This window comes from Lipomyces japonicus (genome assembly GCF_038497905.1).
Source record: "Lipomyces japonicus strain CBS 7319 unplaced genomic scaffold V1514scaffold_23, whole genome shotgun sequence".
In the NCBI taxonomy this organism is placed as follows: Eukaryota; Fungi; Ascomycota; class Lipomycetes; order Lipomycetales; family Lipomycetaceae; genus Lipomyces; species Lipomyces japonicus.
Genome location: NW_027117835.1, coordinates 173,821 through 192,720, shown reverse-complemented (window position 1 = coordinate 192,720; position 18,900 = coordinate 173,821). Strand labels below are relative to the sequence as shown.

Below are 18,900 nucleotides of genomic sequence, written 5' to 3'. Positions count from 1 at the left end.
TGGTTCAAGTGTCACGATCAAAAACACGTGTACTTCCCCTGCATATATGTCTAAAACCATGTCTCACAATTAATTATTTATATTGAATTCACAAAGTCGAAACCGAAGAGTTGAGTTAACGATTTGCTTGGGCAGGCATTCAGGGACGTGTCATCATGTCACATTCAATTCTCATCAATCGTGATGTAATGGTTAGTTACAGGCAGTCTAAAATTATTCATGTCAGTACCGATGTCAAGTCCAAAAAGGTGACATCAATAGACTTTGATGATAGCGGCACGTCGTTAGTAACATGCGATCACGAAGCACTCAATCTATACGACATCAAGAACGGAAAGTATGTATAAAATATTGTGCAAATTTATAGAAGGCGAGATGTTTAATTAAATTATTAGATTTCAAAAGACATTGTTCAGTAAAAAATATGGGGCCCACTTTGCTCGATTCACTCACCAGTCATCGAATTGCATTCATGCATCCACGAGGGAAAGCGGTATGCAACACGATTTAAATTTAAGAGAACGAGTATTTGTTTTTTTGCTAATTTGTTTAAAGATATTATTCGTTATCTTTCGGTTCATACAAATCAATATATTCGCTATTTTAAAGGCCACAAGGAAAAAGTTACATCTTTAGAAGTGTCACCTGCTGATGATCATTTTTTATCTGCCTCTTTAGATGGCACGGTTCGGATTTGGGATTTATCGTCATCAAATTGTCAAGGCATGCTAACCATTCCTTCTCCTTCATGGCTGGCGTTTGATCCGGCAGGCGTCGTGTTTGCGGTTGCTTGCGAACAGACAGCCGAAATATTACTTTATGACTTGCGGAATTATGATTCCGAACCGTTTGCGGTTTTCAAAATTGAACCTTTACGAGGAAACGGTGCGGTTTCGTGGAGCAAGATTGAATTTTCTAATGATGGCAAGCATATCCTGGTGGCCACGAACGGCCCGTCGCATTATCTTTTGGATGCGTTTTCCGGCGAGATCATTATGAAGTTTTCTGGTCATACAGTAAACAAGCCTACTCAACCGCGTGTTTATGAATCGTCTGGTGACTGCACGTTGACTCCAGATAGCAGATTTGTTGTTTCAGGTTCGTTTCTCGGCATTTTTTTTTTTTTTTGCCTTCCGTCAATGTTAATTCAATATTAGGATCTACTGATAAAAAAGTTTACATATACGACATTCAATCCCCTGTTCGTGATAATATTCAAAAACCATTAGTTGCCATTGATTCAAAAAAACCGATTTCGTCCTTACTATTCAATCCTCGATTAAGCATGTTTGCAACCGCAGATCACGAAGTGGTAAGTCGTCTTATTTATGTTTTAAAGTTGGTTTTTGTCTAACTTGAATTTAGACATTTTGGTTACCAAATAAAGATGAATCAAAACCGCGTGATTCTTAATGGTTCAAAACCGGGGGGAAAAAGGACATTTTATTGGAGCTTATACTTTGTACTATATTTGAAAAGAAACAAAAAAAGATAATGGATTAAGGAGTATTATTTATTTGTTTATTTCTCGAATTGTAATTGGTTAATATAAAGATTTTTTCTACGTGGTGTTAGCTTTTGAATAAATAATTTCACGCTGGTCAATCCTATTCTATATATACTTAAACTAAAGTTGGGCACGATAGAGTTAATTAGGATTGGATAAGAAAAGTGCCACCAACCGGCGCTGATTTTGGTTTTGAGCTCTACATACTACATACTACAGCTATAAATATACATAAACGACTAGGGAAAAAATAAAAATAAGACTGGAATAAAACGTTACTTGGGATGTTCAATATACGGTAACAACGTTGGTAATTTTATTGTAATCTTACAGGACATCATTATAAGATGATAAGAGTTCCCTATAATATCAAACCTTCAATACCGCCACTAGTGCTCCCACCTTCAGCTCACACTTTGCCTGGAGCCGTGGCTGCTGTTGTTGACTTTCTCGATCCAAGTACCGGGTCAACAGCATTATTAACCGGGGCCGGCGTATCTGTAGAATCTGGCATTCCAGACTACAGGGGACCGACGGGCACGTACACGGTAAATCGAGATTACCGGCCCATTTTCTATACCGAGTTTGTTCACAATCACGAAATCAGGCAACGGTACTGGGCTCGCGGGTTTTTAGGTTGGCAATCCATCCGGCAGGCCAAACCCAACAGGGTTCACAAGCATGTCGGCGACCTGATATCTAACGGATGGCTGGCCAGCGTGATTACGCAAAACGTGGACTCGTTGCATTCTCATTTTGTTAATGATGTGACTGAGATTCACGGATCGTTAGCTCGAGCAGTATGCTTAACTTGTGGTTCATCACACGATCGGGGCCATTTGCAAGAGTTGTTGTGCCGGCTGAACCCGGCCTGGCATAACTTGCTGCAACTCGAAATCGATCGGCTTGCCACGACAAGCACGACCGTCACGGCAAACCCGATGAAAGACCTGAGACTTAACCCGGATGGTGATTTGGAACTGCCCGGAAACGTGCGTTACAACGGATTTAAATACCCGGCATGTCCAACTTGCGTAGAAACCGGATTGGCCAAGGTCACGTCCGACGGCGCGTGGTCGACTGAAAACCAAAACGCTGGCGTGCCGCATGCGAACCGGAAAAGGAAAGATGTCGGAGTACTAAAACCGGACGTGGTTTTCTTTGGAGAGTCAGTGAACGAAGACGTTAAGAATAACGCTGAGCGGAAATTACGACAAGCAGATAAGGTTCTCATCATGGGTAGCTCAATAGCAACCTATTCGGCGTTCAGGCTAATCAAGGAGAGCAAAGCAGCTGGGAAAAGAATTGGGGTAATAAACGTGGGACCGATTCGAGGTGAGCATGAGTTGCTAACACAGGGTGACCTAAGAGTATCATTCAATGCCGGTGATGTGTTGGAAGGAGTGGTTCAATCAATACGATCTACTTAATTTTTTTTTTTTTTTTTAGAGGTTTGCATTGAAATAAAATTATCATAATGTAAAAATAATAATAAACACATAAAAATAGGAATGGGTTCAAATTGTATCAAAAATATTTTAATCGTCCTCGGTGACATTTTTACTGAGATGTTCTCGAAGATCATCCGTGAGTACACCCAACTTGATTGCCGTGAAAAAATTAATCGCAAACCGAGTATCTCGAGGATTATCTTTCGGGAATACTCCTGCCACGTACTCCATCAATTCTGGATCTTGAAGAAATTGGTTGGTTTTCTTGAATCCAAGTTCTTCCACAATATGTTCAAACAAAATCTTGATAAAGATACGAGATGATGCAGTAGTCTCATCTTCATTAAGGTGAATGACTTCTAAAACTGTCCAATGAACAGCATTACGAGCCAATAAGTAGCCGAAAAAATTTGAAATATTTCGAATCTGATTAGTCTCGTATCGGTGAATAGTATCATAATATGTACCAAATGCTTGTTCAAAAAGAAGCCTCCATTTTCTATTAACCCTGCAGAATCTCTCGCCAATCAAACCGTAAAATTTCATATAAGTCTTCTCTTGCGAGCAACATTCAATAACCATGTTGACAAGTTCAATCTAAACCAAAAGAAACAAAAAAAAATTTAGTATTTCAAAACGTTGATTATCAAACACACACAAAAAAAAAAAAAAAAAAAAAAAGCCATGACATACCTCCTGTTCGGGCACGACTTGAAGTTTCAGCAACTTATGACAACATTCTTCGTAATCCATACTGGATCTTATCGTAAGATAAATTGTTCTTCTTAAATTTACAAGGTTTTTGCTTGTCATATCTTGAATCTCAACTTTCGTAGTAGCACTGACTGCAGCTGTTTCTTCTTCGTCATCTGATGACTCATCCGAGTCCTCGTCTGAACCTTCCTCATCGTCATCATCTCCTAAAATCTCCGCCAGGATGACCTTGTATTTGGCTTCACTTTCTTCAAAATCTGAATCAAACTTAAACACGTTGAGTGTGTCCTCGCCATTGAGCTGATCATCCAACCCAATCATATGCGTAATCTGATCATCTTCTTCAACCAAATCAAGTTCTTCTTGAATTATAGGATTCTTTTCAAAGTGATTTTTCCGCACAAGAAACAATACTTCAATCATGTATTGAGTTCTCTTTTCAAGCTGTCCCTCGTGTAAGATCGCTCGAAAACGTTCAAATACTCCATTATTAGCCGAACTGCTGGCTTCTTGCAAAAAAGCGCCAACCTCGCGCATGAATCCAACCGCGATTTCGACAGAATCATCAGTTGGACGTTCAAGAAGTAAATGCAAAATCTGAAGAATAACAATCTCATGCGCAACTTGATAATTGCATAAATGGGCTAAAAACATTGTGCTACTGATGCATACAGGCTTATCATTTCTTCTATATGCCTTTCTGAATTGAATTATGAGCCGAGTAACCAGTAACTCACCAAGTTGCGGAAGCTTAGTGTTTACCACGGCAACAACTGCTGCATATACCGGAGTAAACGGCAAACTCGCTGCTTGTGCTCTCATAATACTTCTCGCAAAAAGCCCGCGCCCTCGAATTAAGTTGCATTTAAAAATATCTTGAATTACTTCTCTTATGTTCTGCTTGTTGACCTTATTGACTGCTCCGTTAAGGCCCTTTTTCAAATCTTCCCATGCGAACCGTTGAAACTCTTTTGTATCTTTTTCAGTGAACAAGGCCTGAAGTGCTCTTAAACGAGCCGGTGGCACATACGTTCCTCCCGACCTGAGTTCCATCAACCTTTCATACTCTGCCTTGGGATCTACTGGTTCCTTAACTTCTTCTTCTTTGTTTTTTTCCTGATTTCTTTCTTCAGCCTGTCGTTTTCTTTCCAACGCACGTTGGCGATCAATATCCGGAGGAAGTCTATTCCGTGGAGGCGACCTGCGACGCGCAGGCGGTGGCGACCGTGAAAATGAACCTTGCCGCCTACGTTTCTGTGGTGGAGATTCCGATCGAGAATCAGCTCTTTTTCTAGGTCGCGGGCTTGGACTTCTAGAACCGAACCGTGAAGGAGCGGGTGAAAATGACCGCGACCGAGAAGAACGATATGATCTCGACCTTGAACGTGAGCTGCTGTAAGACGAGCGTGAAACAGATCTTGATAACGACCTTAAATACAACCGTTCGGACTGCGGCGAACTTGAATATGGCCTTGAAAATGAGGGCGAACCAGGCCTGGAGCTAGCATATGACAATCCCGAATCCGAATCCGTGCAATAATATCTCTCATCCCGAACCGGCCTCCTTCCTCGTGATGACGATCTCGAAATTGACCGACTCTTTGCTCGCGCAAGTCTTTGCTGCCGCTGCTGTCGTGACGGCTGTGGTGATAATGACCTTTGATAATGTCTACTTGCCCGCCTGCCGGACAAAGCTGGCGGCGTTACAGACCGTGATCGGGATCGTGATCGTGCAGGGGGAATTTCAGATTTTTGATCCCTGTCAACATCTTTCCTATTTGTACCCAACGAGACCACAGGCTGACTGGTATCAGGCCTTGCCATTGCCAGTTTGCAATATTAAAAATAATGGAGGTTTTGGAATAGTTGGAAAAAAAACAATGGCGTTCGTATAGTATGATTTAAAAATTCACGCGGCAATAAGTTACTTTACATATAAAGCTCATATGTTGCACTGTAATTGCAGTTCTAGTACTAAACGGGCAAACGTTGAAACAATGTAGGGAACCAGATTTTAAAAAATCCTTTAACTTCAACAAGCAAGCGTTAGTGGTTTAGCGGTAAAATTCGTCGTTGCCATCGACGAGCCCCCGGTTCGACTCCGGGCTGACGCATATTTTTTTGTTTATTTGAAATGATTTAGATTCTTTTGTAGGAGATTGTGGGGTTTATACTTTTTTTGTTTGCGTATTCAAGTTTCCTGAGTTCGCCTCGCCTGCTTTGAGAGAGAAGGGGGGTGGGCCAGAACAACAAAAAATTATGAAATGAGTGATCCCGAGTTTTGGAGTCGACATTTAAGTGCTCATCTTCCTCATCGCGACACATCTTTCGTGATTCATCATATTGCTACCAAGCTTCAGAAGAAATCGTTAACCCAAGATCCGGCGGACACGAAAATCAAGCACGATTCGACATTACTTGCTACGCATTTTTTGACAGTTTCATATAATGACGTGCATCTGGTTGCGTTGGAGTTATTAGTGTATGCCACGACCGTACCCGATGTCGTGAACACGTTGTTTGTTTCCAAGGCAGACACGACCGGGTATGAGTTTGGTGCCGGTGCGGAAAGAGTCAACATTGGCAACCTGGTCACTGAGATCCTGCGCGTTTTTTTGAAAGCGATTTCAAGGCCCACCGTGCCGTCACGGATCTGCCTGTTTGCTAAATCACAACCTCAGTATATTTTTCCGGAATCATTTAAAAATTCAGGCAAACATGTGTTGACTGACAGGCAATTGATCAAGTGGTGGGTCAAAGTGACGAATCCGCTTTTGTCAGAATTCGAACGATTAGATCGAGCGACCCTCGACATTCCCGGTGCGGATGCTAAAGAAGTGGATTTTTTTTTACAAAACACAACGAAATGGAAGCGTGGATATATTTTTTTGACTCAAGACAAGCACAGTGCTAAATCACCAGCTGTCAAGATGGTGCCAAATTTCCCAGACGACCCCAAATCAAGATTTTTAGACGTGATTGTGAGCGAAGGCAGGGCCGGTACTACCACGGTTGCTCAATTTTTCACTGAACTTCAATACCGGCAAGAGTTTTTGCTTGGCAATGTGGTTGGCATTGTCGGCATATCTGGACAGCTTGCGCGCACAGGTCATGACACGAAGCTGCCGAATCCTACGGTTGACATAAAGGCATATCCAAGAATCCACGATGCAATAGTCACGTCAAACTATTCTTCATTAGAACTGGCGAAAAATGCAACCCGCAGTTTTATTAATGGATTACCATCCACAGCTGAATTTAAAATTATAGGCACGAAAAAGAACGACCTGCAGTCTTCTTTCGCAACCGCACCAGCACCAGCACCAGCACGAACACAACAGGTCAACTTGATCGGATCTGGTTTAATTCGCAAAAGAGCAAAACCTGCACCACCACCGCCGTCTAAGATTGAGCATTCGGAAGTCAAGCAAGATCAAAGAGGAAAAAAAAAGCAAAAAATATAGAATTTAATATAACCTTAGTCATGTAATTTGCAAATGAAGCTTGATTTTTTTGGCCAGATAATCTGAAATACCCTTTGATGATGGTCCAATAACGTTCATCTCTGCTTTTTGGTTTAAAAAAAGCATTCTTTGTAGCTCTAATCTGTTTCAGTGTTAGACTTACAAACCAAGTGGTTTATGATTGGAAAAAAAAAATAAACCGCTAACCTTAAATTGCATGCTTCTTGGGATTGCAATACTTCCTTCTGCAACAAGGTTACTGCTTTTTTGCGATCAGTATTGGTCAACGGTGTCCATCCTTGGTCATAATCTAGTAATTCGACACCAATCCAAGTACTTTTGCCCACAATTGCTGATTCTCCCTCGTGTGCAAGTGTAGCGCTGCCGTATTTATACGTGGCTGCGATATCAATACCGAATGGGTCTGAATCCACGGCTGTCAGGATTGGAATATGTTCATTTTCATTTGCAAGTTTCGAAACAAACTGCCTGGTAAATAAATCGGGATATCCTTTACCCTAAAAGATCATACTTATAGTGCCATGTTCCCCCTCCCCCCCAAAAAAAAATCACGTAGTTGATCTTACCGTTACCAGAATGCCATGACCAAGATCTTGCCTGTCGAAAAACTTGTCAAGGAACAAGTTGCGAAAGACTGCTTCTTTTTCGATAATAAGCAAATATTTAACTGAATATGTTGCCATATTTACAATCATGTCTGATCCAGGTATTAAATGAATCTAAAAAGGAAAAAAATAGGTATATCAATATTCACTTGGTTATTCAATGTATCCTGACAATACTTCTGAGGTGCACAAAGTGACGCCATCTTGCCTGTTAAAAGACATGAATCCGCAAACAAGTCCCTTTTGAGCTGCCACCTGCCGTCCGGCTTAGTTCAAAATTTCCAATATGTGAATTTTTTTTTCGTAGTCAACATACGATTCCTAGCATTGCTCTTGTAGCTCCGAGCGTGCGAGCAATGTTATCAATATGCCGGTCCACGGCAGTCTGATTCTTAAACAGGTCCACATCTTGATAATAAATATCTCGTTTGGTTACGATCGAACCATTTGTAACGTTTTCGGATATGATGTCTAATAACTTTAAAATTGCCGCTTTACAAATAAAAATTGCAAGCAGTTAATATTTCAACGGCAAAAAAAAAAAATAAACTAACCAAATCTCAATGATGCTGGCAGGTTTTTGCCAGGAAAAAAAGTTGAATATTTTTTTTCTAATATGACTCGCTTGAAACGATCGACTGATCTTTTGTTTTTTTTTAAAAAAAAATGGTAAGCATTCACGGTGTTGTAATATGTTAGTTTATAGATTTGATTTACGAAGCCCGTGAAGACACCGCGGGAAGAACAAGTTCAATCTGCAGCCTATGCGATTGTTCAACTGATGATAATAAATTATCCACAATGGATTCTATGCCCTGAAGAATACGATCGCGATCCAAACCTGCCATTGGAAAGGGTGGTGAGGTGGTATTGATTGGCCGATTGCAGTTGCAAAGAGATTTACAAAACCCAACAAAGGGTCGCACAAGGTGACGCCTAATTCTAAAAAAAAAAAAATAAAATAAAATTGCTGTAAACTACAAATATTATCGAAACCACCGCAAAATGAGATAAAAAGCAGCCAAGATAAGAAAAATACCGGCCCAAAACACTAATTTGTCTTGCCTGGCACGTCGTTCAATATATTTTATGGTCTCGTTTGAAATCCCGAGCGTGTTCGCAGCCGAATACAGCTTCCTTTGCGTTGACTTGAGAATTGTCTTTTGTTCAAACAGATCACCCAGCACTGCTCTTCCGCGTTCGATAAATTCATCCAATTGTGCCCCGGTTCGATGCACAAATTCGCGAGGAATCGTAGCGGCCGGGATCTCACCTCCCAATGACGCGCTGATCGTCGTGCTCGTGTCGACCCGCGAGTAAGGATTATCAGGCGTGGCACTGTGACGTGGCCGCCTACCCAGTAATTCACTTCGTGACGTGGCTTCTTCTCGTTGTGATTTTAATCGTTCGAACTGTGACCTTGCCTCTGCAGCTTCGGTTCGAAAGTTTCGAATCCGGGCGAACGCTTTCTCTTGCTTTTCAGGTACCAGTTCTCGTCTTGCCATTGAATCATATTCGTCTATTGTTCGTTGTAAAGATGACAAGGTAGCTGAGATTTGACCTTGCAGGGCTAATGATGAGTTTGACGACGACGACGAGGCAAAACTTTCTAGATCGCGCTTAAGCGATTGCGATTGCTTGAGCGCATGATTGAATAATGAATTCTAGTAAAAGATTAGTATTCCACACATACAAACATGTTATTAACCAAATGTCATACCATGGTTCAATGTTATGTGATTGTTGTACAAGATGTAAGTAAATTAAACACCCGTGTAGTGCATTTGTATGTACGATGCCAATCTGGCACAAAAACAGTCGACAGAAAATTAACAGACCTATAAAGAGGCAAAAACTATACTGTTCTTGTCAACCCGACAATGTCAATATATATTCACGTAGCTAGACTTCAAGTCAAAACTTGCAAATTTAGGTCACTGATTGTTCGCGTCGAGCCACGTTATTATATTTCTTTATCGAAACTCTTTGCGTGCGCGATAAATCAAGCCTGACTAAATATTGCAATTTATGGCATATACGTACGAAGTACGGGATGTTTACTCAAACGAATTTATATTTGCCGTTTATTCTTGCCTACAGAACAACGTAAACCAAAGGAAGCTTCTCCGACGATCCAATTACAATTTTTTGTTGGGAACGGAAGGTATCTTTTATTTTTTAAAAAACAAAAATGACTGGTTTAATAATATTACGAAATTCGACTTTACGCTTTGCTGCCGGACGAGCAACCGCGGTTCGTCAATTTTCATCTGCTCACTGCCTGTTTAGTGAGGCCACGTCCGGTAAGTCTTTTTTTTTTTGGCCAGCACAATTTGCTAGGTCTTGGATTGCGATTATTTATTTATATATTTTTTTTTGTTTGTTTTGGAATTATAGAAGCAACAGAAGAAGTACGTGAATCCAAAAAAAGAGTGCCGTCAATAGCATTGCCAGGCACGAGGTTGCGAGGATGCAATATTCGTGCCAAGCAAGAAGACCCGGTCGCACTTCCAGATGAAGAATATCCAGATTGGTTATGGGATATTTTGGACGAAGAAGCTCAACAGAAAAAATTAGATGCCGATCCAGAAAAAAAGGCAAGAAAAGAATGGAGAAAAAAGGCTAGGGAAGCGATCAAGACCAGGAATTTCTTAAAGACCATGTAAAAAAAAAAAGAAATATTGTATCATTACATCTGATTGTACATAATTATATCTATTTACAAATTCGTTTTTTTGAGCTTATTCTTACGATGTGGACCGAAAAACCGGTGGATGAGTTTAGAAATAAACGTACCTTCATCAACCGGCTTTGCCGTCTTGTTTTCCTGTTTTTGTGGGGGTTCTTTTTCCTCCTCCTTCTCGTCCTTTTCCTCATCTGTTTCTTGTTTGCTTACAATTAATTTTTTCCTCATTATCAATACAAACCCGCCACCCGTTGTTAATTCACCAACTTCTGGCCTGCATACCCATTTGACTACTTCGTTGCACGAAGATGCTGCGTCAGCGTCTGGCTTGGGATTTTTCAACACGGCGCGCTTGACCTTCCATGCCCTTAGATTGCCTTTCATGCCGGGCGAAAACTCAACAACTTGCTCGTATTCCAGCGGCACATGGTTTTCAATCACGGCATCCAAAATCGGCAAGATCTGAGTCACGGACGGCAAGAAAAAAGCCACGGGGGCGTTCGTTTTCAAGTGTTGCGCTACCGAACCAACCTCGTCTTCGGGACTGGCCATGTCAAAAAACACGGCATCTAGTAACATTGTTTTGTTTTCCGCTAAAAACTGTGACGGCGTGTTGCAAGTAAACGACACGTCGTGCTCGTACAGGCCGTTCCTGAACGCGCGCAGGTTGGCCTTGCCGGTTTTTAGGTGCTTTGGTTTGATGTCCATCGAATGCAGTAACGCGTTGCGCTTGGCATCCACGGGCAAGTTTGCGTTCGCCGAGTGAAGTACTTGCGCGATTGAGATTGTCAGCGCGCCGTGGCCGGTACCGGCTTCGAGCACGTGAACCTGGTCGGCATCACGGTCGTCGACATGCAAATCCGTCAGCGCAACCAGCGCGGCCGCGTCGAGCGCATAGATCGGTTGCGCGTCCCTGGTCCGATGAATTACGTATTGAAGGTATGAAGGTAACGTGGCCAAAAATTTTTCCTTGCCGTTGGCAGAATACACGACCTTGCGAACTGATTCGCCAATTAGTGCCGTCAGGTTGACGAGGCCGGACCGGGTTTGCAACGCCGGACCGTCTGCTGACAACCTAGCGGTCAGGTAACTAGTTCGTGAGTTTTTTTCAAGTGATTTCAACAGCACGACATCTCCTTCCCGAAAAAAAGATCTTTGGAGAACACGACAGGCCTGCATTCTGGAGTTGTGCTGGAACGATACAGCAGTGGCACATACGATTCGCGGTGAAAAATTATACTCGATTGCTTACCCCTGAACCTTATTTGATTCGATTTAAAGATTTTGCTCTTGCAAGCCATCGGGTTAGGTGTGATTTGGGGAGTTTTTTGCTCGAACAGGCAATCCGGACCCTAGCCCGCGGCAGTCGCGATAAAAGGCTTCCTCCCGGGGCCATTTCAATTCGTCCCACATCTAACACCATCCCGGGACTTGAAATACTCAAACCAAAACAAAAAAGAAATATATAAAAAAAAATAAAAATGTCCACGTTTACTGTGACGTCGAAGATTGCCACGTTTGGAGGCACGTTGTTGAAGTTGACTCACCAATCGGCCGTGCTGTCGAACGAGGCAGCAGTAAACGTGTTTTTCCCGCCTGGCGCTTACGACAACGAATCATCATCATCATCTGAACAGGTCAAGGTCCCCGTGTTGTTTCATTTGGCAGGTTTGACGTGCACTCCAGATAATGGTGCCGAAAAGGGATTTTTCAATTACTGGGCTGCCAAGTATGGCATTGCGGTGGTATACCCTGACACGTCTGCAAGTACGCTTAAAAATTCTCGGGTTGCGGGGTTTGCAAACTGACGGAATTGAATTTTATTTATTTTATAGGAGGATCTAATCATCCTGGCGAGCATGACGCTTACGATTTTGGCTCTGCTGCCGGGTTTTACCTTGATGCCACGGCAGAGCCATGGTCGAAGAATTACAAAATGGAATCTTACGTTACCGAGGAATTGCCAACCAGCTTGTTTAGCTTTTTCCCAACCTTGGACGGTTCCCGAGTTTCACTGACTGGTCATTCAATGGGTGGTCACGGCGCGTTATCACTTTTTTTAAAGCATCCGGACAAGTACAAGTCCACGTCAGCGTTCGCCCCGATCGCGAACCCGTCCAATTCGGCTTGGGGTCAAAAGGCATTTGCCGGATATCTTAAGGACAAGACTGAATGGTCTCAACATGATTCAACCGAATTATTGAAAGCATATGATGCCGGTCGTCCGTCACTTGACATCTTGATCACGGTCGGATTGGCAGATAATTTTTATCAGGCAGGGCAATTGCTGATTGAAAATTTTGAAGCCGCAGCTAAAGAAGTTGGCCGCGAACACGAAATCAAGGTCAACAAGGTTGCCGGCTACGATCACGGATATTATTTTGTGTCTTCATTTTCGGAGGACCATGTTAAGCATGCTGCCAAGCACTTGGGAGTGTTAAAGGAGTAGCCTTTTTTTTTTTTTTTTTTTTTTTTTGAAATGTATATGCATCAATACAAAGATATCAATATAAATTACAAAAACTTATTGCGTGGCTACAAGTGGCATAAATAAATAAATTGTACTTTGATGGCTTGGGAACTGATAATGCTGCAGGTTCTTCGGTTCGCAGCGAGCCGCGCCCGCACCCGCGTCGAGGCCAAAAAAAAAAAAATGGGAATCCAAAATTGTTCGCCTATGTTGTATACAATTCAGTAAGAATAGAAACATTGCCAAACCCCAAAAAAGAAAGAATGCCGGAAGCCAAGATTGCTCCTTCCATTCTTGCCGGTGATTTTGCCAACCTGGCCCATGAATGCACGCGCATGATGAAAGCCGGTTCGGACTGGTTGCACATTGACATCATGGACGGTCATTTCGTGCCCAACCTGACGATTGGCGCGCCGGTCGTGACATGCATTCGCGGCGCATTGCCCAAGGGTGATTCGTTTTTTGATTGTCACATGATGGTGTCGAATCCGGAACAATGGGTGGAAGATTTTGCTCAAGCTGGTGGTGATCAGTATTGCTTCCATTACGAAGCCACGACAAATCACGAGGCCCTGATTGACAAGATTCATTCGCTTGGCATGAGAGCTGGTGTAGCCATTAAGCCTGGCACGCCAGTCGAGGCAGTTTTTGATCTTGCCCCTATTGTGGACATGATCCTTGTCATGTATTTTGCCTAATCATAATAATAATAATTGACATTGTCAACGTGCGCTAACAATCTTTTTTTTTTTTTTTTTTCAAGGACCGTTGAACCCGGATTTGGTGGTCAAAAATTTAGAAAAGAGTGCATGCCCAAGGTTGAAATCTTACGATCAAAATTTCCTGAATTAGATATCGAAGTTGACGGCGGGCTCGGTCCGGATACGATTGACATTGCTGCCGAAGCTGGCGCGAACGTGATTGTGGCAGGAACCAGTATGTTTTTTTTTTTTTTTCCCGGAAGTTTATTGATTTGCAAATGCTAATTAGTTTGCTTTTAAGGTGTGTTTAAAGCAAATGATCCCAGTGAAGTTATTGCGTTATTGCGTAAAACGGTGGAAGCAAACCAAAAGAAATAATCTACTAAAAATTACATACAGAAAAAGGAAAAAAAAAAAATTCTTTATATTGCATACCGGATGTCGAAGGAGTTTAATATATAGTTGAATCTGATTGGTTTTTTTTTTTTTTTTTTGAGCTTTGGAGTTGGCTCTTTGTTTGCTGGCAGGTTAACTTGAACTTCGTGTAACCATTAATACTTGCCACCCTCACTACTAGAATTATAAAGATAGCGAAACGTGAACAATAATCATTTTTTTTTTTTGGTTCCCAATTAACTCCAATTTTTAATTAAAAAAAATTATAGCAAATAACAATAAAGCGGAAATGTAAAAAAAAAAAAAAATAACAACTACAAAATATTATTGAATGCCCCAAGCGTCTTCACATCCATGACAGAACTTGCTGCACGCAACCGATGCTGACAAGGAATACTGTGACACGCCAATTTTTTCTTCCACAAATTCGTCAGCAAAATCATCATTGCCATGAGCCATGGCACCAACAAACACGGCAATGCTTTCGTCCTCATCCAACTTGGCCACGTAATCTTGAACCCGTTGCACGGGCGCGTCAGCTGATAAGGTTATTTTCCTGCACTTGGGAGGCAAATGATCCGTGATTGGATTCTTGATAACTTTTAATAATTTTTCATGAGAGTTAACCGACCGGATCGAAAGCTTATGTAGTAATTGAACCATTAATCCCGAAAATCGTTTAAACGTGCGCGGAATGCGAACGGCAGGGTTGACTTCGATTAAGACCCCCTTGGCGGTCAAGATGTATACTTGAAGTTTGCCAGCTTTGTTGATCGGTGAATCAAGCAAGGTCAACAGGCACTGCAAAAAATGTCAGATGGTGGTTTAAAAAAAAAAAAAAAAAAACCCAAACACTATAGTGCATACTTGGTGAGTAATATCAGGACGAGCATCAGCGATATCACGTTGCATTCGTTTTAACAATCCTTGATGATCATCACAATTCAATAACGCATACCGATCTCCTTGAGCACCGCCACCATTCCTCGATGGCACCTTATGCGTCTCCAAACATGCCTGCGACAAGATAACAATCAACCGCTTGCTGTCCTTGTCCCGGGACGAGATCGGTGTCGCAGCTTCGGACACAAACGTGGGCGGACTGGAATATGAATGTGACCGGCCTGGAGTTCTTTGTGCCGGCATTTTTATGCAAAAGAAGAACAAAATTCTACACGATCCAACGTGGTTGAGATTTGAGATTTGCTGCCCGGGGTTTAATTGGGCACGTTGGGACAAAAATTTTCAAGTGGGCGGCGACTGGCACGTGCAAACCACTATAATAAATGCATGAGTGCGCGGAGCACGTGATGCGTTGTCATTTGTTACATCAGCAGGTAATTGATTTTGTAACTACATTACAAGCAAAGAACAAAACCACAAAAGACAATCCGCCCAAATTTCAACTTCAATTTCAATTTCACACTGCGTAAGTTCAAAACAATTAAAAACAACAAATGCCTAAAGACAAAAGCCAGGCCCAGCTTACTTCTCATTCTCGTTAAACTTGGACGCCTGCTCCGAACTAATCTGATCGATTTCGGGTGCGATTTCGGACAAGATTTCGTACGACGTTTTATGATACGCAAGTTGGGCCGCGATCAGGTCTGACAAGTTGCTGAGCAAGTCTGGCGTGTCAAGCACGTTTTTCATAACCGACACGGCCTCTTCGGTGGCAGCCACGAATTCGTCCTCGGCTTGCTCGACTTCAACCCTGGCCGCGTCTTGCTTCTCTGGCTTGGCCGTCCTGGCCGACGTCTTGGCCGCGTCCAAGCTAAGACGCGCGTTCGTGACGTTACGTCGAGCCCGGTCAGCAAACTTGAGTGATGTGGTTAACGACGTGGTTAACGCCGCATTGAATCGGGACGTGATCAATGAATCCTGAGCCAACTGCGCCTCGCCGACCCGTTCCTGGGCCACGGCATACTTCTCCAACGAGACTCCGATCGGATCCGTGATTGGCAATTGATGAGACGCCGATAACGCGGCACGAGAGATGGCGTGCGCGAACGTCTTTGGTGCCGATTTCGTAATTGACCGGGTCAGTGCTGCTTGCGCTTCAGCGGCAGATTGAGCTTGCGCCAACGTCTGCACCCGTTCAGACACCGACCTGGAAAGATCGGCGAACGACTCTCTCTGGACCAAAAAATAAAAAATTAGCAAAAACTCAGGTTGATGGTATATATGTATACATGTATGAGCACACGTACCAAGTTAGGAGGATAGTCGTATCCTTCATGACCATATTGTGAGCTATTTTTATCCCTCGCTGTTAGTCATATGATTATGTGTGCAACAAGTCCACGCATGCATTCTTTTACAAAATGAATTTCAACCCATAATAAATTGAACAAGAACGCAAAAAATAAAACAAATTATACGTACGTGACCGCAAGAAGTTTGTTGTGAACGGCCTTGAGTGCGTCAACGCGTTTCTCTAAATCAAGGTATTCTTGAGGCAGCTCAGTCTATCACACACAAGTCTATCAGTACCACAATTCATTTCAAGTATCCATCATACCAAAAAAAAAAAAACGTACAATCTCATCCGCATTGCCAAGACGTTCTTGAATAAGACGGCCGGTGCGGCGCGCAAAAGGTGAGAACGAGGACGTGATTCCACGAAGGGATTCGTTAACGGAGTCGAAGTTGATGTTGGATGACACGTTGTTGAATGGATTCATGGCTGTCACAAGGCAAACAAAACTGGTTCTTGATGATCAAAGAGTGTCAAGCGTTGAGCTGGATGCACAACCGGAAGTGCGCAACCTGAATGGTGGAATAGGGGAAAAAGACAATCATCAGTCAAGTCGGCGCGAATCCACAAAGCGATAATCAATGCAACAACACTATTGTTTGTTATATTGACCATGACGGATGTTGTAAAATCAGTTAATGGATAAAATGCATTATGCATATATATTGCCCTTACGTGGCTTACATGACCGGTAGCGTCACCAGTTTTTTCACCTGAGCCTGCCGCAGCATGCAATACACCGAACAATACTCGTCCTCATGCCGTCGTGCCAACCGCAGCTCATGAACAAGCTTAAACCCGAACTTGGCCAAAAACTTGATCGAACTTGCCGTACTAACTTCTACAAAAATCGGCAGGTTTTGACTGTCTGCCATGTCCATGCCATATTTTAATAACGACGTGCCCACGCCGCGGTCACGCATGGCCCGGTCCACGATCAAATGCTCGCATGTGATGAATTCCGTGCCGGCCGGGATCACGGTGCGCAACACCCGTTCCCGCGATTTCACGTAGTGCCGGTATCGCTTGTCATGACGCTTGTCCGAGGCCGAGGCCGAGGTGGTGAACAACTCGCTCACGACGCATGCCACCCTGACGGGCAAGGTTTTAATGTCAAACAAAAACAAGTCCCAAGAATACATGGTACGACCACGCACGGCTTGATGCCAGATGGCAATTCCAGCACATGCGTGCAACACCGATAAAGATGGTGATGCTGATATTAATTCTGAACTCCGGATTAGTACTTTATGTTGCCGGCATTGTCGTTCAAGTTGCAACTTGCGAAACCTGATCTCGGCCGGATGACGTGGTTCGGCCGACGACAAACCAAACGCATAAAGATACCTATACAGTGCGTCCGAATTTCGCAAGTGATCATCAATCAGCTCCTGGCATCTCGACATGTACTCTATATAACCCAGTTAGCCCGCCACCCCGGCTCGTTTAAATTGCAAAGCTTTGCGCACTCCAGCACGCGTTTATACCATTAGTAATTCGGAACACGCTAATCTTATGATCAAATACTCGTGAGCGGCTTGAATTTGATGCATTATGGATTACGAGTCTGCCAGGCGTGTGTGCGGCAGCTTGATTGTCGCGTCTGGTCCGGCCCGCCGGCCACACCTGTCCAGGCGACTCAGCTTCTTTGCTCCCGCTCACAAGCTTCTCATTAAAACTGTTGTATTTCCGCAATTCAGGTGCACTGACCAGTAGTGGTTTTTTTTCCTGGCTTTGGTTGTCAATCACCTTGTCGCCCGTCGTCGTCGTCGTCGTAGTGGCGGACTCAAACTTGAGCAAGAATGCCAGTATAAACGACATGTGCTTCAAATTTGAAATGGCTATTATGACACGGCTCTCTAATTACTTATTTTTTTTGACAATTCTAAGCACCCATATTTAAAAATTCAAACCTCACTAGATTTTGGGAACCTGTCCTATTATTTATTTTGACACGCTTTACAGGCCGTTGGGATGGTGCCCAAAAAAAATGGAAATATTGATGATGTAAATTGGGCTTATCGGATGACGTGTGCCGCACTTTGCGCAACTATCAATTCGAATATACAACGGTCCTGTTTATTTTTCTCACAAGACATGTGAACGTTTGATTGCTGATTGGGATGGATTTCAAATTTTCAATATTAAGAAAATGAGCAGCATTAATTGTTTCGTTAACCCGTCGTCAATTGTTTAATATGGCGAACGTGCGTATGTTTTAACCCAGTTTATTTAATGCAAGCCACCTTTTTTTTTTTTTTTTGGTAATTTCAAGTTCAATTATTTTTACTCATTTAATTCAACAAATCATACTTGCGCTTGTACTCTTTTTTTTGGTATTGTTTTAACGTGCATCTTTTCATTCGTTGCGTTCTCCAAATGGCAATCTGGATTATGTAAGTATCCTGATTTAGGTTAGATCAGCATCTTGATAATGTGCGGCTCAGTGGGAGTTAACGTCAAAATCTTCAACCTTTTTGATTTCAAAAGGAAAAAAAAACATTCATTTGACAAATCAAACAGTGTGAATTTTTGTCGTACGCTTTTTTTTGGCTGGAAAGGGGTTTCACCATGTACGAAAATAACGTGAAAAGAATTTGGCCAAGTTAAGACAAAAAACAAAAGTAA

General features: G+C 42.6%; 13 protein-coding genes and 1 non-coding gene across 14 annotated transcripts; 7 read left to right on the top strand and 7 right to left on the bottom strand.

Moving 5' to 3' along the window:
* Nucleotides 1-114: 114 nt before the first annotated feature.
* Nucleotides 115-1,603, top strand: V1514DRAFT_332227 (WD40-repeat-containing domain protein). Its single transcript, XM_066927824.1, has 5 exons — nucleotides 115-337; nucleotides 396-493; nucleotides 556-1,098; nucleotides 1,158-1,312; nucleotides 1,366-1,603. Exons 1-5 carry the CDS (start codon nucleotides 156-158, stop codon nucleotides 1,411-1,413), a joined length of 1,026 nt encoding a protein of 341 aa, XP_066782990.1. The 5' UTR covers nucleotides 115-155; the 3' UTR covers nucleotides 1,414-1,603.
* Nucleotides 1,604-1,687: 84 nt separating this feature from the next.
* On the top strand, nucleotides 1,688-3,041 carry V1514DRAFT_332226 (DHS-like NAD/FAD-binding domain-containing protein). The gene has a single exon (XM_066927823.1). It carries the CDS (start codon nucleotides 1,855-1,857, stop codon nucleotides 2,935-2,937), a length of 1,083 nt encoding a protein of 360 aa, XP_066782989.1. The 5' UTR covers nucleotides 1,688-1,854; the 3' UTR covers nucleotides 2,938-3,041.
* V1514DRAFT_332225 (pre-mRNA-splicing factor CWC22) lies at nucleotides 2,950-5,618 on the bottom strand. The gene is made up of 2 exons (XM_066927822.1): nucleotides 3,652-5,618; nucleotides 2,950-3,555 (listed from the first exon to the last, which is right to left on the bottom strand). Exons 1-2 carry the CDS (start codon nucleotides 5,494-5,496, stop codon nucleotides 3,046-3,048), a joined length of 2,355 nt encoding a protein of 784 aa, XP_066782988.1. The 5' UTR covers nucleotides 5,497-5,618; the 3' UTR covers nucleotides 2,950-3,045.
* A 97-nt stretch (nucleotides 5,619-5,715) lies between these two features.
* V1514DRAFT_t59 lies at nucleotides 5,716-5,786 on the top strand. Its single transcript has one exon. It is a non-coding gene; the product is annotated as a tRNA-Gly (tRNA).
* V1514DRAFT_332224 (histone H3-K56 acetyltransferase) lies at nucleotides 5,725-7,190 on the top strand. Its single transcript, XM_066927821.1, has one exon. The coding sequence runs from the start codon at nucleotides 5,937-5,939 to the stop codon at nucleotides 7,134-7,136; it is 1,200 nt and encodes a 399-aa protein (XP_066782987.1). The 5' UTR covers nucleotides 5,725-5,936; the 3' UTR covers nucleotides 7,137-7,190.
* Nucleotides 7,191-7,273: 83 nt separating this feature from the next.
* V1514DRAFT_320478 (Spo11/DNA topoisomerase VI subunit A) lies at nucleotides 7,274-8,610 on the bottom strand (the record flags this gene model as incomplete). The annotated part of the gene is made up of 6 exons (XM_066926000.1): nucleotides 7,274-7,654; nucleotides 7,724-7,876; nucleotides 7,940-8,017; nucleotides 8,079-8,254; nucleotides 8,317-8,405; nucleotides 8,480-8,610. 6 exons carry the CDS (start codon nucleotides 8,608-8,610, stop codon nucleotides 7,274-7,276), a joined length of 1,008 nt encoding a protein of 335 aa, XP_066782986.1.
* A 95-nt stretch (nucleotides 8,611-8,705) lies between these two features.
* On the bottom strand, nucleotides 8,706-9,709 carry V1514DRAFT_307897 (uncharacterized protein). The gene is made up of 2 exons (XM_066925709.1): nucleotides 9,483-9,709; nucleotides 8,706-9,426 (listed from the first exon to the last, which is right to left on the bottom strand). Exons 1-2 carry the CDS (start codon nucleotides 9,483-9,485, stop codon nucleotides 8,749-8,751), a joined length of 681 nt encoding a protein of 226 aa, XP_066782985.1. The 5' UTR covers nucleotides 9,486-9,709; the 3' UTR covers nucleotides 8,706-8,748.
* A 158-nt stretch (nucleotides 9,710-9,867) lies between these two features.
* On the top strand, nucleotides 9,868-10,565 carry V1514DRAFT_332210 (mitochondrial 54S ribosomal protein mL54). The gene is made up of 2 exons (XM_066927820.1): nucleotides 9,868-10,065; nucleotides 10,160-10,565. The coding sequence occupies exons 1-2, from the start codon at nucleotides 9,954-9,956 to the stop codon at nucleotides 10,426-10,428; spliced, it is 381 nt and encodes a 126-aa protein (XP_066782984.1). The 5' UTR covers nucleotides 9,868-9,953; the 3' UTR covers nucleotides 10,429-10,565.
* V1514DRAFT_332209 (S-adenosyl-L-methionine-dependent methyltransferase) lies at nucleotides 10,431-11,647 on the bottom strand. The gene has a single exon (XM_066927819.1). The coding sequence runs from the start codon at nucleotides 11,625-11,627 to the stop codon at nucleotides 10,482-10,484; it is 1,146 nt and encodes a 381-aa protein (XP_066782983.1). The 5' UTR covers nucleotides 11,628-11,647; the 3' UTR covers nucleotides 10,431-10,481.
* Nucleotides 11,550-13,027, top strand: V1514DRAFT_332208 (Alpha/Beta hydrolase protein; the record flags this gene model as incomplete). The annotated part of the gene is made up of 2 exons (XM_066927818.1): nucleotides 11,550-12,215; nucleotides 12,284-13,027. Coding segments are annotated over exons 1-2 (892 nt in total), but the record flags the coding sequence as incomplete, so codon positions are not given.
* V1514DRAFT_89751 (Ribulose-phosphate 3-epimerase-like protein) lies at nucleotides 12,968-14,168 on the top strand. The gene is made up of 3 exons (XM_066930176.1): nucleotides 12,968-13,603; nucleotides 13,682-13,854; nucleotides 13,921-14,168. Exons 1-3 carry the CDS (start codon nucleotides 13,182-13,184, stop codon nucleotides 13,995-13,997), a joined length of 672 nt encoding a protein of 223 aa, XP_066782981.1. The 5' UTR covers nucleotides 12,968-13,181; the 3' UTR covers nucleotides 13,998-14,168.
* V1514DRAFT_332203 (Alpha/beta knot methyltransferase) lies at nucleotides 13,925-15,240 on the bottom strand. Its single transcript, XM_066927817.1, has 3 exons — nucleotides 14,883-15,240; nucleotides 14,055-14,816; nucleotides 13,925-13,998 (listed from the first exon to the last, which is right to left on the bottom strand). The coding sequence occupies exons 1-2, from the start codon at nucleotides 15,159-15,161 to the stop codon at nucleotides 14,340-14,342; spliced, it is 756 nt and encodes a 251-aa protein (XP_066782980.1). The 5' UTR covers nucleotides 15,162-15,240; the 3' UTR covers nucleotides 13,925-13,998; nucleotides 14,055-14,339.
* A 58-nt stretch (nucleotides 15,241-15,298) lies between these two features.
* V1514DRAFT_332201 (BAR domain-containing family protein) lies at nucleotides 15,299-16,782 on the bottom strand. The gene is made up of 4 exons (XM_066927816.1): nucleotides 16,556-16,782; nucleotides 16,401-16,483; nucleotides 16,226-16,268; nucleotides 15,299-16,151 (listed from the first exon to the last, which is right to left on the bottom strand). The coding sequence occupies exons 1-4, from the start codon at nucleotides 16,697-16,699 to the stop codon at nucleotides 15,501-15,503; spliced, it is 921 nt and encodes a 306-aa protein (XP_066782979.1). The 5' UTR covers nucleotides 16,700-16,782; the 3' UTR covers nucleotides 15,299-15,500.
* On the bottom strand, nucleotides 16,783-18,296 carry V1514DRAFT_332195 (uncharacterized protein). Its single transcript, XM_066927815.1, has 2 exons — nucleotides 17,760-18,296; nucleotides 16,783-17,683 (listed from the first exon to the last, which is right to left on the bottom strand). The coding sequence occupies exons 1-2, from the start codon at nucleotides 18,091-18,093 to the stop codon at nucleotides 16,953-16,955; spliced, it is 1,065 nt and encodes a 354-aa protein (XP_066782978.1). The 5' UTR covers nucleotides 18,094-18,296; the 3' UTR covers nucleotides 16,783-16,952.
* Between the last annotated feature and the right edge of the window lie 604 nt (nucleotides 18,297-18,900).